At 47.9% G+C, this 26,233-nt stretch overlaps 2 protein-coding genes and 1 non-coding gene across 4 annotated transcripts in view; all 3 read left to right on the forward strand.

Moving 5' to 3' along the window:
• Positions 1–5,386, forward strand: part of LOC135812009 (acidic fibroblast growth factor intracellular-binding protein-like) — a 15,103-nt gene extending 9,717 nt beyond the window's left edge. For both annotated transcript variants that reach the window (XM_065325310.1, XM_065325318.1), the window contains exons 5-11: positions 954–1,010; positions 1,381–1,463; positions 1,560–1,677; positions 2,026–2,095; positions 2,243–2,329; positions 3,176–3,276; positions 4,692–5,386. In XM_065325310.1, the coding sequence (XP_065181382.1) occupies positions 954–1,010; positions 1,381–1,463; positions 1,560–1,677; positions 2,026–2,095; positions 2,243–2,329; positions 3,176–3,276; positions 4,692–4,779 (604 nt within the window). In that variant the 3' untranslated portion in view covers positions 4,780–5,386. The remainder of the gene's footprint in view (positions 1–953; positions 1,011–1,380; positions 1,464–1,559; positions 1,678–2,025; positions 2,096–2,242; positions 2,330–3,175; positions 3,277–4,691) is intronic.
• Positions 5,387–9,195: 3,809 nt separating this feature from the next.
• LOC135812024 (rootletin-like) lies at positions 9,196–26,191 on the forward strand. The gene is made up of 17 exons (XM_065325328.1): positions 9,196–9,432; positions 10,645–10,721; positions 12,223–12,333; positions 13,057–13,261; positions 13,654–13,826; positions 14,640–14,726; positions 15,444–15,636; positions 16,055–17,679; positions 18,398–18,547; positions 19,620–19,741; positions 20,434–20,597; positions 21,553–21,656; positions 21,943–22,042; positions 22,886–22,958; positions 23,538–23,652; positions 23,919–24,047; positions 25,258–26,191. The coding sequence occupies exons 1-17, from the start codon at positions 9,342–9,344 to the stop codon at positions 25,645–25,647; spliced, it is 3,909 nt and encodes a 1,302-aa protein (XP_065181400.1). The 5' UTR covers positions 9,196–9,341; the 3' UTR covers positions 25,648–26,191.
• On the forward strand, positions 11,021–11,116 carry Trnay-gua (transfer RNA tyrosine (anticodon GUA)). The gene is made up of 2 exons: positions 11,021–11,057; positions 11,081–11,116. It is a non-coding gene; the product is annotated as a tRNA-Tyr (tRNA).
• Positions 26,192–26,233: the final 42 nt, after the last annotated feature.

Raw genomic sequence — 26,233 nt, forward strand, 5'->3', positions numbered from 1 at the left:
GTTCTGCTTCTCTCGAAGCAGAAGCGGAGATTCAAAACATTCAAATCAAAAGATCGCGCGAAAGCAGTGTACGCGACTACGCGCATCAGACGTGAATACAACATGAGAAGTGAAAGCAGTGTACGCGACTACGCGCATCAGACGTCAGCTGACGTGAATACAACATGAGGAACGAATGCGTAGTAGTATGATAATGCACAACAGTACAACAAGCAGTGCTGATAGACACATAAAACGGAGTGGCTCTGCACCATTATCAGTGGGCTGGATATAGACTGTACAAGTGTGTAGATCCGCTTTTCAACTAGGCTGCTGTGAAGCGAGCTGACCATGCCTTTGCCAGCTACAGTAAAACCTGGTGTAAGCCACCTTTGGGTTTAGCGACCACCTGCTCTTAACGACCGTTTTTCCATGCACCGACAGTTCTACACAGACACTATGGGACCGCTTTTGCTTGCACCGTGGGGGGGGGGGGGGGTGGTCGGTTAAACCAGGTTTACTGTACATTTAGCCCCTATATTCTTTGTGAACACTGGTGATGGTAGGCCATTTTTAATTACGCGCATGAAAGCATTTACCGTACTGAGCGCACGCGTGTCTCAGGAGATGGAAGCATAGCAACTGATCAATGGAAGTCCACTGAACAGCGCACTGGCTTGGCCCTCTCTGTTTCTCTATGTGACTTCAGTTGCAGGCATATCGGGGCATAGTGCAAAATCTAGCCATATTTGCACAATAGTCAGCAATTTTGCTCGTCAAAATCTTTGTTGTGGTGAGACCTTGGGAGTGTTGTAACGAAAAAATAATAATTCCGTTAGACCGTGCTTGACTTCAGGATGGCCTCCACCGCTGGGAGATTCGTAGTTCATGTATTGCTACAACTTCACTTTGCACTGTACGGATATGTGATTGTGTTTGTGTTTGTGTGTGTGTGTGTGTGTTATCCAATACAGTTTATATGCGTCTATCGTCTTTATGGCAAACTCTAAGTTTGAGATGGGCAAGAAGCGGTAAGACAAACGCCACGGGTGTTCCGAGAAAGTAGTGTGTGTGTGTGTGTGTGTGTGTGTGCAGGTGTGCAGGTGTGTGTGCAGGTGTGCAAGTAGAGTTAGATCCTGTTGCTGGCTTGTCAGATGTCCTGTGCATTGTTGAGTTTCTGGTACGTTCACCTCTGCACTGAACCCACTCCACAACACCTCCACTGTCGTTACTATGGTGGTACTTGAAGTACAACCTAGACTGTGTTTGGGTCGAGTTGTTTATGTACGGAAACCTCTGTAGTTTTTTTAATTGAATACAGCATGGGCGTTAACTATTAAATGGTGACGGTAGGATAAGTAATACTCCTTGCTTTTCTTGGTTTGTGCTGGCTGCGTGCAGGTTGACCTATCTGTCATTTCTGGACTTCCATGCGTGCGTGGAGGAGATGATTGCGCATTGGACCGTGGGTGCAGAAGGTACTGGTAAGTATCCAGGTTGCACTTGCGGGTCTGGTTTCAACTGGGCTTTTGCCATCCAACATCTGCAACTGCTCCTTCTTCTTTTTTTGTCCTGTCTAGGTGCGACAAAGGAGGTTGATGCTGGGATCAATGTGGATACTGACGTCGACCGGATGTTTCTTCAGGAACTGAAAGATGTCCGTGGCATTGTGGAAGCCGACAGCGACACACATAGAGCGTGAGTGGGACTCTGAAACATTTGTTTCACTTATGATTTCAGCACAGAAGCCATTATAGTTTCGACTAGGCCTTTCGTACCATTACTCTTCAAGTCGAATACAATGGTGATCTGCCTTCCTCCGATCAAGAAATCTATTTATTATTTATTTCGACATCTCCTGGCATGTCAAAAGACGGCCAATTAATCAGTTGAGATGAAGGGTGAGAGCCAACCATGGAGCCAGTGCCATGTGTTCGATGTGCAGCTAGATTTGTCTTGGTTGGTTGCTATATCTGCTAAAACTCTGCCTGTGCTTGACTGTAACCTGTAACCTGTGCTGTGGACATTCATACTTTGTGTGTGCAGGCTGGCCTTGGCATATCTACATCCTCGGCTACCAGACCACCAGATTTCTGTATTGGAGACTCACTACAAGGTGAGATGCGGCATTTTGCAACCGGTCTGATACTGGGATGTGCAACTGTCAGATGCAACTACTGCTGTTGTTATGCAGTGAACCCATGGATTATGCTGTCGTTGTTTGTGTGCGTGCGTGTGTTTGTGTGTTTGGTGGTTTCTGCAGCAACTGAGCAAAAGTGTACTGAAGATTGCCGAAGGCCTCGTGCACAAAGCAGAGTTCAAGGACTTCTTTTCAGATCTGGAAGAAAAGGTGCGTTGTTGCCTGTTTGCATGTACCAGTTCTGTGTTCTTTTGTCGAGAGCTGCGCGCTCCGTAGTGGATACTGAAACCTGTGTAGGAACTTAGGAGCCAGCAGAACAAGAGACACTTTCTGAAAGAAAACTTCCTGTTCGTAAAGACCTTGTGCCTGTCCATGGTTGGAACCTGACTGAGTTAGTTTTCAGTAGAGGTGCGCGCTTATTTAGACGCGACGAGACCATCCAACGCTTGCCAATACCAGCACAGACAGTTTTAAGGTACTCTGTGATGGTAAAATACTCCTGGCAAGGCTTGCTTCATTCCTTTAGGCCCACTTCAGACCAGGTACAAAGCAGCCTATACATTTACACAGTTGTCTGAGGTCCTCAGGCTGTGTATAGTGCGATATGTCCAGTGGACAGAGCCAGTAATACAATTCACCAACAGCAACAGTGCAACCAGGTCATTCCTTGCCGTTACTCAGAGTTTCATGTCGGGGAAAAAAAGCACTGATCTGTCTGTAAGTCACATTCATGTAGACATTCCAAAACAGCAACAAGAATCTAGCGGGAAGCCTGAAAAGCTGCCCAATCCTTTCAGGTAGAGTGCGAACCCTTGTACAAGGCAACTTTCTTGCATGTGTCGTACTTTTACCAGGCACTCATACAAATGTACAAGCTTTGTACGACTCCCTGCTTTCACGCATCCTCTTGTGCAACTGCGCAAGGTCGAAGGTTGCCTGTACGTTCAGTTGCATTATGAGTTATTAGTTGTGGAAGGTTTTTTGGCCCGTCTTACATCAGATTCATTTCCTGGCTTTTTTTGTTTGCTGTTTCTTCTTTCTCGTTTCTCACTTTAGTTCATGGAACCTTGTCGCCAGTTGGAGTACAGCGTGGAAGAAATTGGACATTTCCTGAATGCCATGCTGGAGTCGAGTCGACAACTCGATGGCCTGATGAGGTTAGTGGTAGTACATCAGGCTGGGAGGAAGCATTCCTCGCTGCCAGGAATAGTGGGGTTCTATCTGTCAGGTAGTTCGTGATCCATGCAAGAGACGCTCCAGAAACCTTGTCCGTTGCAGACAGTTTAGCTAGGAGTCCGCGGAACTATACCGTGCCAAACGCCTTTGCAAGGTCGAAAAACACAATGATACCGTATTTTCCGGAGTGTAGTGCGCACTTTAGATGTGCTATTTTAGGCCCTAAATCGCAGGTGCGCACTAACTAAGTTATGCTCCGAATATGAAATGCATGTACTTCAATGAAGATTGAAGTGCGCACCCTCAATGAAGATTGAAGTGCGCACCCCCAATGAAGATTGAAGTGCGCACCCCCAATGAAGATTGGGGGTGCGCGTTATACAAAGGTGCGCACTATACTCCGGAAAATACGGTACCAGCATTCTGCTGGTCATGATGAAGGGCCACAATGCCCTGTACAAGGTGTGTCAGCTGCATGGAAGTTGAGTCTCCTTGTCGAAAGCCAGATTGAACTGGGGCAAGAGCCGGCTAGTACGATATTGTCGGGGCAAGTTCTTGGGGACTTCGTTCGTAATGGTGCCCAAGCCAGGACATCGACGAGTCTTCAATCGAGAGATAGCAATGCATGATGAAGGCATTGCACCGCTCACTGGGCCATAGTCGTAGCTGCATACTCTTGTTGATGGATTTATGCAGGCTACTTCGAAGTAGCTGTTAGGTGGAAGTACTAGTAACATACAGTGCATTTCAAAACTATAGACGCGTAGGGTTTTTGAAATATTTCAAATTTGGCTGGAACTTTTTGAGAATAGTTTTCGGAATATTGCTCAGGATCGCTCCACAATTACTCTCATATAGTTTCTAAACGATTGGATAACAGACGCCCAATTTGGAAAAATTTATGCACAAAGTGATCACAGATTTTATGTGGTATAGATGCTGGCATAACGGTTTTTGCCTAGGTACGCGTCTATAGTTTTGAAATGGACTGTAGCTGCCTCTCAAAGAGCTGACCTACATGCCTGGTCCACCAGCATTGTAACTAGTACTCTTGCGGTAACCTGCATCTACTTCCGATATGTTTGGGTAGGAATGATGATTATATGAGTACTGATGTAGACCCAGAAGTATTCTGAACACTTTTTCAGCTTCATGTCTAAAGCACATAGGGGTGGGCTCACGGCTACAGCTCAAATTGTCCTGCCATTCACGTGAAATTCTTTATTTGTGGAACATTTTGATCTTGGACCATCATCACGAACTTGTGAACCTTAGCCCAAACCCTATTTGCTTCTGGCATAGTAGCAAGAGTAAGTTCTGAACGGCACATCTTTGTTTTGGTTGAGCTGTGTGTTAAACGTTGCTCTCCGTTCTTCGCTGGTTGCTTGTTGCACAGGAGGAAGCACATGCAGCTCGCTTACCAGAAGTACCTGAAGATAGTACTAACGTGCGCGCAGCAGTTTGCAAAGGCAAGGCGACGCTAGCTCTCACCCGCCACCACCCACCCCACCACCACCACCACTGATCCTAGCTCTCGCCACCGGTATTCTGCTTGAACTGTCCCATTGGTATGTCTGGAAGGAAATGCTCCCACTAAGTACTGTGAACTGCTGATGAGAAGTTGCTCGACCTGTGCACTGTCCTGCTTTTGCAACTTCAACTTTCGCTTGATGAAAAAATTACACGCTGCTGTACGTCAACTCAAAGACACGCAATATTATAATGTCATGAAACACACCTTATTTACACAATACTGATTGCATAAAAGTAGGACTTGACTTGACCAAATATTTTTACTATCATCCACTAGACCTATTGTTTTCCACAACCACTGCTCTGCTTCTCAGACCGACTAAGTCAGCTGAATGTTCTGTTCGAATACTCCTCATCCTTACAACACAGTTGGTAGAAAGGACCCAACTATGATTTTGTCCGCCTTGTTTTTATTATTGTTAAAACTAGCTGTGCTTCAGTGGTATTATGCTGTGCTGTACGTTCGCTGTTGACAAATCTCTTTATAACGTAGTTGCTGTTGTCGTTTATCTAATCATGGGTGTGGATGGTTGATTCTTAGCCACCATTCACCTGTAACGACGGTCTTGTTACTTGTAGATCGGTTTGTGGTAGCAAGTAGGGAGATAGCACGAGATCATAGTGCCCGAAACGAAGTGCGTTTCGATCCCGTATTTGAAAGTTCTACGTGTACTGTTGTCTATGCAACTTGGGATTAGGATCACGCCCTTGTCCTATTGGCCCCAAATGCGACCCAGTTCCACGATGCCATATGCATTAGTCGGTCCTGCTCCAAGGGCGACTGGAAGGGGCAGTTCGGGGGCTAAACCCACGTTGTTTAGCTTACAACTGTTGCCCTGTCGTCTCCCTGTACCCTACCGAGTCCCTAATCTATCAAGTAAGTTGCACTGAGTGCAGTACGGTTATGAATACCGGTATGCAGGACCAAATTGAATATACCGCAGTTATTCCAGTACGAGACTCGTATCATCAAGAGTACATCGATCGTTACAAATAAGATGATAGATTAGCATCGCATGAGTACGATGTATACATGTATGTACGAGTCGTACATCAGAGTTCTTGACACACACGTATACATGTTTTTTTTTGTTTTTTTTTAGCATTGCAAATTGTTTTTTTAAAAATGTTTGGCACCTATGATCAGGGGGGATGGCCCACGCCTGGTAAAAAAAGTAAGTAATTAAAAAAAATTAAAAATAAGAGGTTCTGTGTTCCGGCTCTCCGCCTTCTCCGCGAACATAAGAGAACTAGAGGAGAACAAACAAACACAAGAAGCAAGAATAACACGAAAAGCAGAAATTATGAGAACATGGTATAAATGAGCACGGCCATCAACCTCGACAGGGGATAGCCGCCTCGGCAACAACAAGAGCAGCTGAGTCCGCGGCAAAGACCGGTGCATAGAGCCGCCTAGCACCCCTCAGGCACATCACACTGGATCGGACCAAGGCAAAGCTGATTTGACACCGGATCGAAGCCATCACGGCACTGTAGGCCTCTCCGGTCTTGTCGGCGATGAGGGACGCTATCCTCTTGTACAGAGAGGTGGCAGATTCCCCATGCCTCCCGTAGTGGAGAACACGGCGAGAACAAAGCTGGAGTGTTCCACTTCTCGGATTCTCTGCTCATAGGCACGGCGCTTGGCTTTTTCGTGACGGGTGTAGCTAGCACAAGTGAGTTGAGGCGATTCGAGGACGCAAAAGGGTTAAACACCCGGACATCAATGTAGGTGCGCTCGAACCGCCCTCCCCAAATACCACTAGCCACCACGTCAAGGCGGGCTTGGTCGTTGCCCACAGCAGTACAGTACCGGAGCTGCTCTCCAGTGAGTGGCTGCAAATGTGGCTCAATAGCCACCTGGTGGCCAACACGCTTCGCAAGGCGAGCTGTCACGTCGCGTACCTCGTTGTGGCGGAGGGTTGGGAAACCGCCTAACGGGCAGGAGAGGGCATGGCTGACGGTGAACTGCTGTCCACAGGAACATGATGTTGGCAGTCGTACTGGGTGCCAGCCATACCGGAGGTGCACAGCATCGCGGAACTCAGCCTTCGTGAGGGTGAAGCCGTGGGCCTTTAGGGGCCGGCAGGTACTAGGTGAGCCAGCTGGATGCCCCCCGCTCCGAAGCAAGGTCGATGGTACGTTGAACCTCTGGAGGTGCGGCAGAATGCAGAGCGACGGCCTCGGCTTGGAGTGATGTCTTTGCCTTCGCCCTCAACAGCTGCTTGTTCTTCCGCACTTCCTGCAGGGCATCGCCAAGCGTGGCAGTCTGCTGCTGAATGCGCCGCACCAGTATACATGTTTTGAATTTTATATTACCGGTATACATGTACTAGTAAACGTGTATAATGTGCCATGTACCAAGGAGTACTGTACATCACGTATAGAATCAAGCATAGAAGGAAGGGCTTGGTGGAAAATTCATGCCCGCGTGTGTACGCTCGAGGGCTTGCCCGAGAGCGTACACACAAGGGCATGGAGTGCCCGAGTGCGTATGCCCGAGGGCTTGCCCGAGGGCTACGCACGAGGGTACGCATTTTCCATCAAGACCTTCCTACCATGCTTGATTGTGTTTCAAACATACCGCATACATCAACAAGCAAACACCAATCACCGATCAGCACGTCCTGATAACGTCCGGAGCTGAAAATGAGCACCGGGGCATGAAGGTATAAAAGCGAGACTCCTCTAGGGGTGGTGGTCGGGGACGTGGAGGATTCAGCTTGTTAGTTTCACCTTGCTCGAGATGAAACTAACGGTTACTTCAGAACGAAACTTCACCTTGCTCGAGATGAAACGAACGGTTACTTCACGAAACTTCACCTTGCTCGAGATGAAACGAACGGTTACTTCAGAACGAAACTTCACCTTGTTCAGCTGAAACGGAGCTGGAACTTCAGCTTGTGAGTTGCAGCTCCCAAGCCCTTGAGCGTACGGAGCTCAGAACGAAACTTCAGCTTGTGACTGTGAGTTTGCCCGAGAGCATACGGAGCTGATACTTCGTGAGCTGAAACTTCAGAACGAAACTTCAGCCGTGCGCTCGACGGCTTGCCCGAGAGCGCACGGAGCTGGAACAGCTGGAATCCGAACATGGAAAACTGACCCCGGTGATTGCCACTTTACTTATTTTGGCTTGCTAAGTTCAGAGCAGATAGATAGGTGCATGCTCTTTTATTTCGCTTACCAGAGCAAGTAACGTCAGTTCACAGTCGAATGTACATGCGAACTGAGCTGACAACGAAAAACTGCCAGTGCCACAGACCCTTGCCGAGCTACGCTGATAGATGGCACCATAGCCTGGCATTTGCATAGCAATTAGCATGCATGCAGGGCATTGGATGTCACCGTACTCCGTAGCATGCTAGCAGGGCATTGCCATGCCGTAGTCCAGGCAATAGGGAGGTTTAGTTCCCACGTAACGGAAACGCGTACGTGGGTGATCCACGTAAAGTGGATGAAGGGCACCCACGTTGCAATGTTGTGTTTAGTCACACGGAACAAACAAAAGCATAAAGCGAAAGGCCCAAACCTGGTCAAAGACGAAGCTACCCGGGCCTAAGAAGCTCATCGAATATTTTGATTTCGTGCTTCGGAAACTTCTTCAGCTGAGCACCCTCACAGCTTGCACAATGCGCTCCATTCTGATTTTCACCCACGTTCTGGCGGAACGTGGGTGAGCCTCCATACACGGCATGTCGTGAATCAGAAAACGTCTGTACGTGGGTCACTGAGTATCACGTGGTACACCCACGTAAAGTACCCACGGATTACGTGGGACTAAACCTCCCTAATACACACAATTTCTGCCCTGGTACAAGTCGATGCTGATTGGCCGTCGGATGGCAACAAGCACGTGATATGTTTGAAACCATGGTACAAAGCGCTGCGTCTGCGTCTACGGTCGGTTGTCATGATGATCCGTATACGGGGTGAAAACGGGAGCAGAGGAAACGGGAGACGTAGACGTGGTATGGAGAGGGTGGGTATACGACTTTTTGTATGAACGTGCGTATCTACCCCAGCCTTTTTCCGAGCGACCCTGTACTTCGATGTACGTGGGTTCAAAAACCTGACTGCGTGTACGCGTCAAGAACTGTGCCTGTCTGATGACACGACCACCCGTGTTGGTTTTTTCACCATAGACGTAGACGTAAACGGGAGTCGGAGAACGTGGTGTGATGATAAACGTTTACGTCGTGGAAATACCGGTGGGGTCACTGCTTCGGCGTTTTTATTATTATAACCGTGCATACATGCCGGTACTACAATCAAACGCCGAAACGTGAAAATGCGTTTCACGTGGAGTTTACCTAGACTACGTCATCGCTGGTCATGCCTTTGTCAAAACTTCTTTGGAAGCAAGAGAATCTACAATGACTGAATACTGTTGTTGAGAATGAAGGGTCTGAGCATTATTTTGGAGCAGTAGACATGCTGTGTAGTGGATTGACTGCTCTTGCTCTGTGTTATAGTCATCCGATAGTCTGAGCAGACCCGTAGCTCTGCGTTCGCTATGGGGGATTGGTTCAGATCAGGCATAAATCTATCTCAGCTGACTGACCAAATTTCAACTGTTCTCAATGAATCAACTGCTGAAGTTCAAGGTAATTCTTGGAGAATTGCTTTAATACGTGTGCAAATCGAAGAGTATGCACAGATAATAGTGCTACTATCTCGTTGCAATTCGTTTCCCTTTCCGAACAATCCATCCATCTTGCATTCAGAAGGGCATTAGAATTATGCAAACCCTGAACGTTGATTTTCACTGTATTTCCAGACCACAATTTTAAGGGACAGGGAAAGGGATGCTAGTACAGTACTCGATTGTCAGGGTGGCCAGACTCATCACCTTCCTATTAAAAGTGGGGACACCAAATGTCACCCATACACAATGCATACAAAGACAATTGTCTCCTACATTCCAATGTATACGAAAATAACGATATGCCTCACACGATTAAAACAGGGTTCAGTGGGAAAAATCAGAGAAACTCTGAGTAGAGACGGACTGATTTTTTGCTGGACCCTGTGTGTGGCAAGGCTGTGCAGTTGTGACTGGCCGGCCCTCGCATTGAGTACTTTGACCTGTTGTCAAGGTTACCGGCACAAGTCTTGCATGCAGATCGGAGCAGGCTTTACGGTCTGCGTTGTACTGATCAACATCATCCCCTATCATCCGAAACAAAACCCGTACATGTCTGCTATCAGTGGCTAATCGGGCCATGCAGGTACATGTACAGCGGAGACCAGGGAGGTTATTTAGTAGAGAACAGTATCAGCACATTATCGATCGCCGCTGACCTGTGTTCTTTGAGTCTTTGTAGTCCGTTTTGAAGCTTTCTACCCTCCAGTGCATGATTGATACAGTCAGTCACACATTGACAGTTGAGGCACGCACATGTACTTGTCCAGTTTACTGAGTTGTTTACGTGAAATGTGTAGGCACAAACGACGGGGAGTGTCTTGTACGTGTGTGCGTGCCTGTGTGTGTGTGTGTGTGTGTGTGTGTGTGTGTGTGTGTGTGCCTGTGTGTGTAATCCCAGCACAAGTTGCTATGTCTAAAACATAGCTGTTCGCTATCATCGCTCTCGCGATGGGCATGTCTGAGGTCTGAGGTCTGAGGTGTGTGTGTATGTGTGTGCCTGTGTGTGTGTGTGTGTGTGTGTGTGTGTGTGTGTGTGTGTGTGTGTGTGTGCGTGCCTGTGTGTGTGTGTGTGCGTGTGTGTGTGCGTGTGTGTGTGTGTGTGTGTGTGCGTGCGTGTGTGCGCATGTGTATGTGTATGTGTACGTGTGTGTGTTTTTTGCTTTATGAGTAGATCCAGCGACGGAATTAGCAATAGCCAAGCAGCGCATACGGCTACTCGAGGACAGTGCTGAAAAGCAATTGACCGAGGTAATGGCATGAATTGTGGTTTGATGAGTAGTGTTTGCACTCCTGTCTCATTGGGTAGTGCTACATCTACTTTGCTGGGTTACAAGTTTCAAGCTGGGCTTGTGAACGTATGCCGCTGAAATGTACATGTCAGCAGAAAGCAGTTAATATGAACTTGTATCTTTCACACAAACAGTTGTTAGAAAAACTAGAATAGTATCTGGTTGGTGCTTGCCTCTCTCTGGCTTTACTCGGCTACATGTACTGAGTCCTGTGGCCCTCAAAGTTAGGGTGTGGCATTTCCTGAGGTGAATTTGTGTCCTTCGATAGCTCAGTTGGTAGAGCGGAAGACTGTAGTCGGTGTCAGTAAAATGACAGTAATCTTTAGGTCGCTGGTTCGAATCCGGCTCGAAGGATTTTTTTCTTTTTTTCTTATTTTTTTATGAACTCGTCCGGTTGATATTATTATTTATCTTCACTTCTCCAACTCTAAAAACCGGTCTCTGGATCTCGGCACTGGAACTTTGTTATTCATATTTTCACCGGAATTACCTACTGATAATGGGCCAGGCCCGAAACATTGGTGGAGTGTCAAGTTATTCGCAGTGAAAAGACCGTTTTGGAGGCGGAGAAGTGAAGAGTTTCACATGTGTAAGTGGCTGTGTTGGAGTTCACGGATAATAGGGAGGTTTAGTCCCACGTAATCTGTGGGTACTTTACGTGTGTGTACCACGTGATACTCAGTGACCCACGTACAGACGTTTTCTGATTCACGGCATAGGCTCACCCACGTTCCGCCAGAACGTGGGTGAAAATCAGAATGGAGCGCATTTTGCGAGCTGTGAGGGTGCTCAGCTGAAGAAGTTTCCGAAGCACGAAATCAAAATATTCGATGAACTTCTTAGGCCCGGGTAGCTTCGTCTTTGACCAGGTTTGGACCTTTCGCTTCATGCTTTTGTTTGTTCCGTGTGACTAAACACAACATTGCAACGTGGATGCCCTTCATCCACTTTACGTGGATCACCCACGTACGCGTTTCCGTTACATGGGAACTAAACCTCCCTAGTTACTGTAGGGATGAAACGATCATCCAGATCTTCTTATCGAGTGCCGTATATTATAAACGATCGAGTTATCGTAAAAGGAGTATTGGATATGTATGACGTATCAAAATGATAGTGGTCTCCGGAACATGATAATAATGCATGAATGACTTGCGCATACAGTAACAATACAGTACTATTATACATGTACATGATCCCAAAGTTAAAGGTGCGAAGGTGACTAGAAAAAGGTGTGAATATTGGCACCTTGGATGACTCGCAATGCTTGGGTTGACTATGCAGCGCAGACAGTGTGATTAATTTTAGCTAGTGGTAGTACAGTACTATGCACACATACGAGTAGCGATCATAGAGATAACGAGTAAGTTCCGAGTAATTGGTGTAATCGTTTCATCCCTAATAATTAGAAAAGTTTATTCCGCTTGACATCAGTATTTTTTGGTGTCCTATTACAACAGGCTGAGCGGCTCAAGTCTCTGACAGATGATCTCAGAGAACAAAAGGATGCCAGTGAATTACAGATTGCTGTCATTTCCAAAGAGTACCGGCAGTTACTTCAAACGAAGGAGGTGAGCATTTTACTTATTGTACTTCTTTGCAGGTGTGTGTTGCATTGTGTGTGTGTGTGTGTGTGTGTGTGTGTGCGTGTGCGCGTCCGTGCGTGCGTGTATGCGTGGTGCGAACGCGCACATGTGCATGTATGGAGGCTCGGTTTAAAGTCCCCTTGCCTATCGCGCATGAATGATATCCACGCAGCCCTACCTTGGTAGTTCTAAAAGACACACTCATGGCAAGAAAACCTGAGCAAATCCAAGCTGTTCTGTATCGTGATCATGAGTACGGGGACTGGGATCGTACTGCTGTACTGGTGCACTGCACGCAGCTGGACTCAAGTGTGCTGTAGTGAAAAAATTCCTGTGTGTAACTCAGTCCCTCCTCCCCCCCCCCCCCCTCAGTTCTTGGTTCTATTTTTGATGCATGACAAGTCGGCTTGTACAAGTGTGAACAAATTCAACATGTGCAGTACATGGAGTCATGCTTGTGCGTCAGTCTTCTATGGCTGTAGTGAAAACTATTTCAAACTCCTAACTACATAAGGAATGCACATACATGCTGTACTGTAGCAAGCAAGGAGGTACCACACATTCGTTATCGTATCGCAGTCTAACAAAAACAGAATTCAGAACGAAGAGACCCAACTCGCATTGTGCCAAAAATGTTCTCTGACGAATTTCGTTGTGTGCAGTGTTGCAGTCCTGTATTGTGCTCTTTCTTTTTCCTTCCGGTGTCAGACTGACCTGAAAGATGTCCGTTCGGAACTAGAGAAAACGCGCAGCGACTACGAAGTGCTGCTCAACTCCTCTCTGCGCCAGCAGCCACCGCCGCGGTGCAATGGCTCCGTATCCAGCTCTGCGAGATCGACGCCGCTTAACGGCATGGGAGGGCAACTCTCAGCATTCGCCCCTCCAGCCTCGTCGTCTAATGGACCTACGAGTGGTAAGTTCTGCGTCTGTACTCGTGCAAATTTGTAGAATAGGATGACTTGTGTCCCTGCGATTAAACGTGTTACTCACAAGGGATGGGTGTTCCAATCTTTAGTCTACTTGTGTTGTGTGATGATTGGTTTTGCCATGAAACTCTGAGTAACAACGAAACAGCCCTATTTTACTTCCTTTTGTGTACCTCTTGCGTACTACGCTCTGCCCATTCCGGGCATTTGAGCACTGTTGCAGGTTAAGGCGCACTGCCACTGTGTAATCTACTTGTACATGGATTTTGACTTTTGAGCGTGGTTCTGTATATGTTAGCTCAGATGCTCATGTCCTGTGGACTTCCTGTCTTTCCTTTCCTTCCTTCCTGAACTTTCCTTCCTTTGTTTTTCTGGTTAGGTTTGGATGCAGTGGATGGCCCTGGCGAGAATCGTCCCTACCCTGACCTTGACGAGGACGCATGGGCCGAGGATGTCCACGATGCCATGTCCAACCAAACACAGATCAACCACCTCAATCAAGAGCTGACAAAGTCCATCGCCGAGGCAGACCACTGGCGAAAGGTCGCACAGGTACCGACACCGTTTTTAAGCTTGGCAAGAAAAAATACAAATTTTAAACTCTTCACCATCGTCATCGGGTCTCGATAAATGTTTTTCACGGGCCAGTTTTCGTGAGAAATATTATTTGAATCCTGATGATGCTGGTGAAGAGTTCAACATTTGTGTTTTTCTTGCAGTCATTAGCTTCTTTTTTCTTTTTTCTCTTCGAAAGTTGTTTTTAAAAGCACCTGTAGATCTTAGAAGACTCTGACTGGTGTCAATTTACACCTGGCAATACGCCTTTTGTGCGTTGTACAGATGCACGAAATCCCGTAGAATACCGTAGAACCTAATGGGTGTTGAATGTGCAGGACCCTATTGTGTTTTCTGCTATTTCCACTAAGAAATGGGCCCTGAAGGCATTTCAAACGAAAACCTTTTCTGACAAAGATCTAGGTAGTCATTAGTTCTAACCAAAGTGAAGAAGCTGGAATAGGGATTGTCTGCCCTTAATTATGAGGCTAAAATTGGTCAAATGCGCATGCATAGCACACAATGAACACCCAATCGGTTCTGTACACACCTACGCCCTAGTACTGAACTTCGTACATCTGTACAACGCGCAAAAGGCTTATAGGGCTGAGTGTTGACGACAATGTTTCCACTGATGCATACGCTCCGCAGAGTGAACAATCTTGTTCATTTGTGTGAGCCAGAACTACAGTCCATTCATCGCTGGTATGGTATCTTTATCTGGATTTTTTGTCATATGCTGCCGTCATCTTCGACCAGAACTCGTGGTTCATGTCGTTCTTTACTTCTGTTCTACTGTGTGCCGAACAGTCTCTTCAACGTTCCAATGGAAACGATGTCGCTCCGTCTTCGCCGACGTCGAGCGAGGACCTTTTCGTTCTCCGCAATGAGATTCAGGTAAGGACACCCGTCCCTTTTTTTTGTTTTCTATGCCCCCACTGGCAAGGTGAATGCTTGCTTCTGTCGAGCCCATTCAACAGATAACGTTATGTTTGGTAGGCGTGTAGCATTTAAATTAGTGCTGGACGGACAGGATCACGTCTGTTGCACTTCTCGAATATTTCCGTTTGTTATTTCGTACAGCTTGTAGTAATAGCTACTCACACACAGCTTTCTGTCCTTCTAATGTATGTTTCTATTGTACGTGACATCACTTCCAGAAGAAGACTATTTCTAATGTTTGAGGTTTATTGCGGCACGGCCCAGTGCAGACTTGCACGCTCCAGGTAGTTCTGGGCTCTTGGCTCTTGGTTTGTAGTTAACACAGTGTACTACCGCATGCTGTGTACGCTGTTGTACAGTCAACTTCACTTATAACGACACTCGGCGAGGCATCAGAAAAGTGTCCTTAGTCGCGAAGTGTCGTTATACCCGAAGTCTCATTATATGTATTACAGTTGGATGGGACTTTTGCTCTGGGCATGGAAATTCTGTCGTTATTCGCGAATTATCGTTATATCCGCAGCCATTATTAGTGAAGGTGACTGTATATCAGCAACAGCTGACTTGCTTTTGAATGCATGTACCCTTGGTTGGTATGTGTCACGTGTGTGTGTGTGTGTGTGTTTGTACGTCTGCTTACATGTACCTTTGCTCTTGTGTGTCACATGACAGGCACTGCGTGACACTCAGAGTCGCCTTGTCGACGACCACCAGGCACAGTTGACAGCATTGCAAGAGGTGCACCAAGCCAATATCCTGTCTCAGCAACAGGCTCATTCTTCTGCTCTAAGCGAACTCCAAGTGCGCCTGCAAGCTGCGGAAGAAGCCAGATCTGTTCCTATCGATCGCAGCATGTCTTTGGATGGTGGGTCAACTGGTTGTGTCATGCTGTGGATCATGCATTCGCGCTTATTTTATATCTGAATGTAATGCAAAGCAGAGGTGCTTGCCTGTTCTATTTAGTTGTTATTTGCACAATCTTTAGCGAACGTTGTGATACGGGGCTGCCATGCTGATCCCTTAACGGAAATTTCCTTTTAAATTTACGACATGAGCGAGTGCCGTGGCAGTCATTTTTTCAGTTTGATTGCTCTGTTTCAATTGGTGTGTATGTATGTGTGCATGAAGGTTTATATGTATGTTGGGGTGTTGTTATCGTACCGGTGTGTATGCTGGCTCACGATTTGTATCTCGGTGGAGCAGGCAAGCTCAATCTCAACGCCGCTGTGTGTTAAGTGATACCCTCTCTTGTGCGTGTTTGCTGTTTATATGCGTGCCGCTAGATCACGAGCAGGACGATGGGCAGAAATCAATCAGGCGCTTGGAAAACTTGGTGTCCGCATGCAACGCAGAGAACGATCTACTAAAGAGTCAGCTAGCCACGTTAACATCGGATTTATCTACAGAGAAGCAGCGCACTGCGGATGTCTCTGCCACAGCTAAGCAGGTAGCTGCCGAGAGAGATGCGCTTCGTCAGGAGCAGTCGACTTTAGCGCAGCGCCAGGAATCCTCTACTGCGGAGCACAACAGGCTGGTCGAGAGTCTGAACTCTAAGCTGTCTCTCTTGCAGCAGCAACTGTCCAGCAGCAGCCAGGAGCACGACGCTGAGCTGCTGTCAGTCAGGGAAGAGTTGACCACTGCACAGCGGCAGTGCAGCTCAGTAAACGAGAACCATGCTCAGCTGCAGCAGCAGAACGCACAGCTGGCGGCACGTCTCGAACAGCAGCTCCAAGACACCCAGCGGCAGCAAGAGCAGCTTGCCAATGCCAGCACCCACGCCAGTGTAGCAGCAGTACCAGCAGCGCCGTGTGAGGAGTGCAAACGACTTGACGCACGGCTACAGAGCTCGCAGCAGCAGCACACGACTGAAGTCAACGATCTCACGGCACGCGTCTCTGAGCTGAGCGCAGCACGCCAAGCTGCTACTCAAGAGCTCGAGCACAAGTTGAAGTGTGCGAATGATGCTCACAGCAAGCTGATGGAGCACATCACGAACATGAGCACAGCCCATGATGCAGAGCTGATGGAATTAGCCGACGAACGAGACAAGCTTGCCACTGAGAATGAAGCTCTGCGTCGTCAAACGGCAGCAGCTGATTCTACCAATGCCACTGTGATTGGTGGTGGTAGTAGTAGTAGCCCTGTGGACACTGCGAGTCATGATAAGATCCAGCTGGCCTCTGCACTTTCATCTCTGAAGGTGGCGGAGGAAAAGCTCGTCCGTGAAAGACAGCTACGTTCGCGGATCGAAGGGGACCTTCAGATTTCGCAAACGAAGGTAAAGGACTCGCTGGAACAACATGACAAGTTGGTAACAGAGGCGGATACACTGCGCGCCCAACACGAGGCAATGCAGCAAGCATCCTTGCACGTTTCAGAACAGATGAAGTTCCGTGAAGCAGCGTTTGAGCAGCTCCGTACCGAGTATAACAAGGTTGTGAGCAGCCATACGAACGCCACCAGCGACAGCAACCCAGGTACTGACCAGAGTTCTAAAAAGGCTGACATTGTGGAAAGCAGCAGTAGTGGTTCCGTTCACATAGATACCAATCAGATCAATGCTCATTTGAAGGCACTGAATGAGGCGGTATCGCGTCTGTGCGCCGTCTGTGGAAGTCCTCTCGTTGCAAACACGCCGGATGAAGGTTCCTCTGTGGATATCTCGGTGCGGCTATCCCACTCCACGGCCCAGATTCAGCACTGCGGTCAGCTGGTCGGTGCCGTCTTGGAGCAGTGCAGGCGTATTGCACAGGCGTCGGCACAGCAGGCTGCTCCGAATGCGGCAACGCCCGTGACACACGCCACTCCGGTCATGGCTACTGCAACACACCCTGCTGCTGCTGCTGGTGGTGGTGGTGGTGCTGCTGCTGCTGCTGCGAGCGATTCGTCCCGACCTCGGCCGTGTCAGGTGAGCTGAGCTGCTTTTTTTTTGTCTCTTGTAGCTATTGGTGTGTTTATGGAGCAGATTTCTAGTGACCTTTGTGCATACTGTAAGACATGTTATTATAACGAGTCGCAAATTTAACGATTGTCCAAAATTCAGAGGTTAACGAGAAGATATGTTAACGATCTTGCAGTATTTTGCCATATCCACACACAACATATATGAAGCAGTGCGGCCTCAACAGATCTTATTATAACGAAGAAATGTCATCCGTTAAAACGTTAGATTTGCTTCCTCGTTATATATACATGTCTTACAGTAGATGAATGGCGTCGTACGTCATGAGTGTGAAATGTCTCCTGAACTGCTGATGTTCACCAGTTGTCGTACATGAACCTCAGTGTGTTACACTAGCTGAGTTGTAGACAGCAGAGCTGCAGACATCCCTACAGCTTTCATGTGTACATAGTACTACTTGCAGAGTGCAGCCCGTGTGTATGTGTTTGTCACGTGATGTGAACTTCTGCCATCGCAGAGCTCAGACTATAGTGTGCAGTTGCACACTCCTGCAGGTCATTATGTTCTTAACATGAGTTGGATTGCATTTGTATTTCGTATTTATTTGAGTTTGTTGCCTCAACAGTACGACCTACAACTATCAAGACGGATAAACGCAACAAGTCCACTCAGCATAGCTAACAAGCTTTTTCCCAATTTCGTGTTTTGTTTCTGCAACTTGTAGCAATGTGCAGTGCTGCGTGGTCAGTTAGACGCTGCGATGGCACAGCTTCACACAGCCAGGCAGCAAACCGAGGTGGCCGCACACAACGCCACCGACACCATCCAGCGGCTGCAGCGGGAAGACCAGCGCCTCAAGCATCATCTTGCCCAGGTGCGCGCGTGTGTGTGTGTGTCACTCTGTGTGTGTGTGTGTGTGTGTGTGTGTGTGTGTGTGTGTGTGTGTGTGTGTGTGTGTGTGTGTTGTTGCAAGATGAGCAGAGTACGGATTTCTCTACTGCCCGAGGAGGCTGAAAAACCAGAACCTGCTCTCGCCAAGCTGACCGGTCTTGTGCGCAATCAAACCCGTTTGGAATGGACTCGGGCAGTAGAGAAATCCGTACTCTGCTCATCTTGCAACCGGGCTTTCTCTCGTCCTCAAGACAAGGCACGGCACAAGTGTTTGGCTGAGCGCCAACTTCCCGTCCACCAACAGCGTGGTTCAGCACAGTGCGTCAGTTGCTGCCGATGGTTCCGTAGTAAGGGTGGGCTTGCAGTTCATCGCTGCCAGCCTGCACTCCCTGAACATGCAGATACGGCATTGACGGTATCTCTCGCTAGTTGCTGCTTTCAGCATTGTCAACGCTGCAATCGCTGCTTCAAGTCCCGGGCTGGTTTTAACCGCCTTAACTGCAACCGTGGAAAACGTCTTGCTGCAGCCGATAGGGAATCACTGCCGCTGATCTGCATGCATTGCCCGAAGCGTTTCCGACGACAGCAAGATTTGACGAGGCATCAGAAGTCCTGCCAATGACGGTGCCCTCCAAACTCTGGCCCCCTCCGGGGTGACATTGCCCAATAGGCAGTCATGCTTTAGTAGTAGCAGTAGTAGTGTGTGTTGTGTGTGTTGTGTGTGTGTGTGTGTGTGTGTGTGTGTGTGTGTGTGTGTGTGTGTGTGTGTGTGTCACTGTGTGTCAATATGTGTACGCACGCATATGTGGATTTGCGTTCATGCATGTGGGGCAGTGCTATTGTCCCCCCCCCCCCCCCCCCATTTGCCCAGTGTCTTTCACTGCACACCTCACAGTCACTCTATGTCTGACAGTATGTGTTCACCTGCATTGTGCTTACACATTGTGTATACATTATGCTTACGTACGTGCTGCACTGTGCTATTGGCTGCTATTCGTCGTCCGAATCTGCTGTGCCGACATACTCTGTATTCCTGTGTTTGATGACCGTCACAGAAAGACGAGGAGCACAACCGCGAACTGTCCGAGTTGGCCCAGCGTGATTTGGCGTTGCGGACCGAGATTGGCCGGCTGCAACAGGAACTCCAGTCATCCGTGACACAGTCACACGCTCAGCAGTGAGTTCTCTTTGTTTCATCACTACTAGTGCTCACCTAGTAGATAAACCTTGTTTTGTTGAAATCCGTTGTTGGTTGACAGCATGAAACAAGGTGGAGGACACCGTGTTCGGAAACAGTGACCTTTTTACAACCATCCACGGTTGGTAGAGCAACAACAAGAAGTCTAAGGCAACTCTCCTAGAATGCAGAGGGTCAGAACCGGGTCTAACATCCATACGGTTCAGATGGTTACAAGACCAGGGCTCTACCAACCGTGGATGGTTGTAGAAAGGTCACTACTGTTTCCGAACACGGTGTCCTCCACCTTGTTACATGCTGTCAACCAACAACATAGTACTCACGTAGTAGTAGCAGTGGTGAGGCTTCGTGCAGCTTCATTCACAGGAAGTGGTTTTAGAGCAGACCCGCTCTTTCACATTCACTCTGCAACCATATCAAACTCGTTTATCGAATCAATTATTACAATATTTCGGCAAAAATGCCCTTTATCAAGTACTCACCTGTCAGTTTTAAGATCGTTTTTGAAATAATACAAACAATGTACACTGAAACATCAGATTACGTAATTCTGAACCCGGACATTCGGGCATCGGTCCAGTGCGTACACTTGCTGCTTGCCTGGTGTGCAGAACGCTTGCCTTGCAGCATCACCATCCGTTTGTTTGATGCTACTTCTTTGTCCGTATTAGATCGGGGCTGGCCAAGGAACTGTCCAGCGTGAAGCAAGCAATGTCCGCCATGTCCGCCGAGAAGGTAGCGCTACAGCAGGGTTATCTTTCTCTGCAGCAGCAGGCCGAGAACAGTGGCACAGCGTTGGCACGATTGCAGCTCGTCCTGGAGCAGTTCCAAACTGGTAATACACTAATATTGTCACAGGCTAAATTCAATGTCCCAGTCCTACAATAGAGTTGTACAGTACTGTCGGACGCCGAAGAATGGAACATTGAAGAGCAACCAGGCTAGAATTTTTGCCAAGCACAGTATACCAATGTACATGGTGAATCAACTGTGCATAGACTGTAATACATGAAAGTAAGAGCGGTCTAGGCTAGGAGGCTGCCCCCCCCCCCCCCCCCCCCCCCCCTAGTTCTTCAGCGACCCACAGTACTGTAGTCCACCAGTCTTGCACTGCTCAACGTATAGAGATACGCAGAGCATAGATCATCCTCGTCTCATGATTGGTCTATCGCTTGGACTGGCCGTCGCTTTACTGTGTGTCCCATTCCTATGCTGGTGCTTGTTGATTTCACTTCGTGACTGAAACCCAGAGCCACAACCCCTCCCTTGCTCACTGTTCTAGTGTGATGAAGTGACTACGAGTGCTTGTCCCAAATCAAGTACAGAGAAGCCTAAGTTACATGTATGTAGGGCTACCGCTCAAGGGACCTTACAAGTGTGGTCCTCGTGTACACGTGGTCTCCTGATCCAGGGTCATGTGACTGGAAGTAGCATCCCCTGATCCTAGTTGCAGTAGTCCTCTGGGACAGGTGGTCGTCTTATTCGAGTGGTCGTCTTGACAGGTTTTACTGTACAAGTCATGTACGTGCTGTGTTCGCACTGCAAATTGGTGACTCTGTATCATTGTATCTGTGTTGTATTTTCCTGCTACTGGAACTGCTGCTGCTGCTCCTGCTGCTGCTGGGGCTACTGCTGCCACTGCTGCTGCTGCTGCTGCTGCTGCTGCTGCTCCTGCTGCCACTGCTGCTGCTGCTGCTGCTGCTGCTCCTGCTGCTGCTGGGGCTACTGCTGCCACTGCTGCTGCTGCTGCTGCTGCTGCTGTGTTTCTCTGTACCAATAACGTACTGTAGAGCGTGATGCCGAGATCAAGAGAGCGTGCTGTGCCGCCGAGGAACGGCTTGTGGAGTACCAGCGTCAGATCACGGAGCTCCGCGAGCACATTCGTCAGAATCAGGTACCGTTACACAGCGCGGAGAGTGTAATGCAGTCAGCGAGCGGGTCTTGCCCTGTGCCCGTGCTACAGTCTGGTCGCATTCGTAAATTTGCATTGAAAACACGGTCCATTACGCGTGTCCCTATGAGGTTTATATTGTATTGAATGTATCCAGAATGCAAGCCGTGAGGTGGACTTTGTCCAAACATTTCCAGGAAAAGTGTGTATCGTACGAAAATGATGAGCTCTTGTACAGTGCTAGTATTTGGCAACTATTTCCGTTGGTATGACGTGTTGCTGTGCGTAGATTGATGAGGACGAGGTGATCAATTCCAATGCCGAGGTGCAGTCGCTACGTCAGAGCTCCATGCAACAAGCCCAGGAGCTAGAGGTTCAGAAAGACCTATGTGAGTATGACTGTGCCCTGCCTCGTCTTGCTGATTTATCAAAGAGTAGAGAGAACATGCATTATACCTACAAAAGAATAAATAAGGACTTAGTCGGAGGGAAGCATTTTATCAGACGAAGAGACGAAGCGAGCTGTGAACCTGATGAGGCCTTTCGTACCATTACTTCTCAGATCAGTACAAGAGAATCCATGTATACCGTATTTTCCCTAATATATGTACACGTCTCCAATACTAGTACGTCTCCAATAGTGGTATATGTTGAGCATGGATCGAAAATGTAAAAGAACACCAACATTGTCCGGCTTAGCCCATCATCAGTGTGAAACACTACTACTTATACAAGTTGAACTCGGATGGTGAGCCAATATAGTTATGATGAAGAAAGGAAAAGGACAAAATATTACGAGTTATGACAAACTGTCCACCAACGTAACCAGATCTTTCCCCTCCTGGACCTTTCCGAACCTGAGCCTTCCAAGTTGGAAGGTTGTTGGTTTGCGCCTTGGAGAAGTGTTGGAGCTAGGTGTCAGGTCGCCAAATGTCTCAGTACTCCTCGTCAGTTTTGTGCCATTTTGTCGCACTCGCTGACTGTATAAGATCTGGTTACGTTGGTGGACAGTTTGTCATAACTCGTAATATTTTGTCCTTTTCCTTTCTTCATCATAACTTATACAAGTACTTGGATTGAAAAAGCTTGGATTGAAGAAATGTGCCCTGAATGTGGAGGTGTGCGGCTTTTGGAGCATGATATACCATGTATTTGCTGGTAGCCAATATCATTTTGTTTGTACTGCACTTCAAAGTACTTGTTTCCTGTATGTACATCCTCTCTGTGGCCAGTGATACGGGCTTCGTCGCAGTTGCAAACTTGCCGTGCCGAGGTGGTGGAGCTGAGAATGAGCCGCGTGGACAAGTACGTACACCACATGCTGATCCATTTCCCCACTCTCATGCGTAGCAGCTGCGTGCATTTCCTGTTTCTTGGCTCTGTGTGTGTGTGTGTGTGTGCGTGCGTGCGTGCGTGCGCGCACGCGCATGCGTGCGTGTGTGCGCGTGTGTGTGTATGCGTGTCTGTGCATGTGGGTTCGAGGAAGAGTGTTTGGCTCTCGTGTGTAACTTGAACTGTAGTTATCCCGATCTACCTTGTTTATGACTGAGCTTCAAGAACACAGGAGGGGTGTTCGGGCAATGTTGAAGCACACTGGGACATGCACTGGGATGGATAGTCTTGAAGGAGCCAGGACACATGATAACATGACTGCGAATTTGATACTTGAAAAACCCTTTTGACTGGCTCTTTGAAGTGTTTTCGTTTTTGTGAAAGTTCGCATTTCTCTGTCAGATGTGTGCTATGTCTTATGCTATGGTGGCCACTGGCCATGTATTTTGCACCAATACAGTAGTTGAGAAACCAGTAGTCTGTGCTGCCTGAACTGTGTGTTGTGTTTATAATTGTGCATTGCTTGCGTGTATGTTGTTGCTGTTGCTCCAGGGATCTGGTGAAGAATCTCTTACTGAGCTACTTGTCTGCGCCGGCAGCCAAACGAGATGAGGCACTACATCCGATTGCCAGCATATTTGGTTTCCAGTCACACGAGCTTGCAAAGGTATGTGGTTGGGTGTGCGGTGTGTGTGTGTGCGTGTGCGTGCGTGCGTGCATGTGTGTGGTGTGCAGTGTGGGTAAGTGTAAGTGTGTATGTGTGTGTGTGTGTGTGTGTGGGGGGGGGGGGGGGGGGGTTACATACTAATCTTGTGTCTTTGTGTGGCATCTGGGTATTATTAACGAGAGATTTCTCCGCATTTCACATGAAGCAGAACCTCCCTAAATAGCAATTCTCGTGGTCTCCATCATTATTCCTTGCCTCTCCTGCAGATTGCCCGTCCGAAGAAAAGTCGCTCCGCGTCCACTAGCGGCTGGCTCGGTGGCTGGTGGGGTGGTGGTGGTGGCAGCGGTGGCTCTGCAGGTCGCTCGGCAGCAGCCAGTCCCATGTCTATGGCACAGGTATGTTGTGTATGACTGATGTATGTCAACAGATATTCGGCGCATATCTATTTTCGACTATTTTCGGCCTCTACATTTTTGGGGAAGAGTGTGTTGCTCCCTACATGGGAGCTCGTGGTTTTCCTGCCGACTTGAATTCTCTCTTGACTGACTCATGACTGCCATCCAGAGCACACGAGAAGTCCATCGAACCGTCCACTTGGCAAACCTGCAAGAAAGCACCACTCCCTGCTCAATACACAGTGTTTCAGGGAATTCACCCCCCCCCCCCCCCCATCAGTTGAGCTTGAGTAGGCTGAGGAAGACACTCTTCCCCTACTATCGCCGAAGTCGCACCAACCTCTTCTACATTTTTGGCCTAAAATTTGTTGTGGCCGAAATTTTGTTTGGTAAGTTTCAGTGTGGCAGTGTATACAGCTAGCAGTAGTACAGGCTGAAATTTCAATGCGGCCAAAATGTGTTTTAGTCCTGGGAAACCGAAATGTAAGCGCACCGGAAATTTCTAGACTTACAGTATTGCAGCACTGGCATGGCCGTTTGTTCTAATCCAGCATGCAGTGCACAGTGTGTTGTTCGTGCAACAGAGTGTAGTACTGTAAAGCCGGAAAGTCTAAAGAGTCACAAAGTCTAACGTTTTAAGTTTTAACGACCAATTTTTCCGTTATTTGAGGAAACGTTATCGTGAACCCGGTTTGAGATGTCTGTGTAAAGATGCGCATACATCGATGCATGTTCTTTCCATTGTAGAAACATCGCTAAACTTTCTGCACGTTATCATGCCAAAAATTACAAAACGTTAAAAACGTTTTGGTCGTTAAACTTTCCGGTTTTACAGTATTACATTGCACTTTACTGGTGTGGAGTATGACCCCTGTCGTTATTTGTACTTTCAAGGGTTTTCTGAACAACAGTAGACTAAGGCACCTTCTGCAGCATCCTGGTTATGTAGTTGCTGACCTGGGCACAGCGGGGTGAGTGTGTCAGGAGTCGGAGCACAAGGCAGGTGTCTATGTCAAAAATATATACTTTCCTTTGCTTGATGATGATCTGTCTAGCAATATGTTCAGATAGTAACCAGAAGCTGCCCCGAACCTCTCTGGTTGCCTTCTAAAATGCTATTACACTGCACATGGTTGAATGCTGGTCTTTTTCAAAATGTTTTTTTGTTTTGTTTCTGTTCTTATTCCTTGTGTTTATGTGGATGCTGCAGCGACCCTTCACCGAACTGTTTGTAGAATTTCTCGAAACCGAGTCATTGCCAGCCGCACCCAAGCAGAATAAGCTCCGGGGCAAGCCCAATCCCGGTCTTGATTTCCGCGGCCCGTTGTTGCCAGCAGCATCGGGGTCAGCTCAACGGTTCGCGGCGGGTTTTGAAGCAGGCATGCCCGAAACTGCCCTGATAGCCACGCTGGACAAGCAGGAGGTGGCACGGCTACCGCTGTTGCCAACGCTGGCCGCACCGGCTCCCAGCTCAAACAGTAGCGGCAGCAGTACGCTGGGAGGCAGCAGTATTAGCGGCATCGCTAGTGTGGCTACAATGCCATCTAGCCTCTCAATAATTTCACAATCGCTGACTAGTCCTGCTGCAGGCAAAGTATAGCTGCATCAAGACTACTATACTAGTAAGTCTTCTTTTCCATGGCGGGTTATTCATAGAGGTTTTGCTACCGTCAAGCACGATAAAAGTACATCAGGGTAGACAGCATAGCCCGTCTAGTTTTACTTGTGTCTCTTATTGTTATAGTTCAGAGGTGTCTTGTTGCGAGCGGTCTGGTATTATTGAAGTCAGGTCTTGCGAATTCCGATATTCGTTGAACTCTTTTTATCATTGAGATTCCCGTCTAGTCCAGCGAATTGAGTATTGATTTTCTCCATTCTATTTTTTATTTTTTAATATCACCCCTGCTGTGTGTTTTGAATCGAAATAGAACTTGGCACACTTTCTATTTGATCATCGTGTACGCTACACCAAGCATTAGCTGATAGGCGGAAACACATACTTTTGCAGGCAATCACCGATTTATGATTAGCGTACCGTAAAGTCGCGGATAAAAGCCGGGCTTATAAGCACATAAGCCGCTTCCTGCATCAGGCTTCAATGCAAACCAGGCTTGTATGCAAACCATGCTTATATGCACCACTGATATTTTTGCCAGGCTTGTATGCACATCGGCCGATCCGGGCTT

The sequence above is a fragment of the Sycon ciliatum genome, chromosome 1, assembly GCF_964019385.1.
Source record: "Sycon ciliatum chromosome 1, ocSycCili1.1, whole genome shotgun sequence".
In the NCBI taxonomy this organism is placed as follows: Eukaryota; Metazoa; Porifera; class Calcarea; order Leucosolenida; family Sycettidae; genus Sycon; species Sycon ciliatum.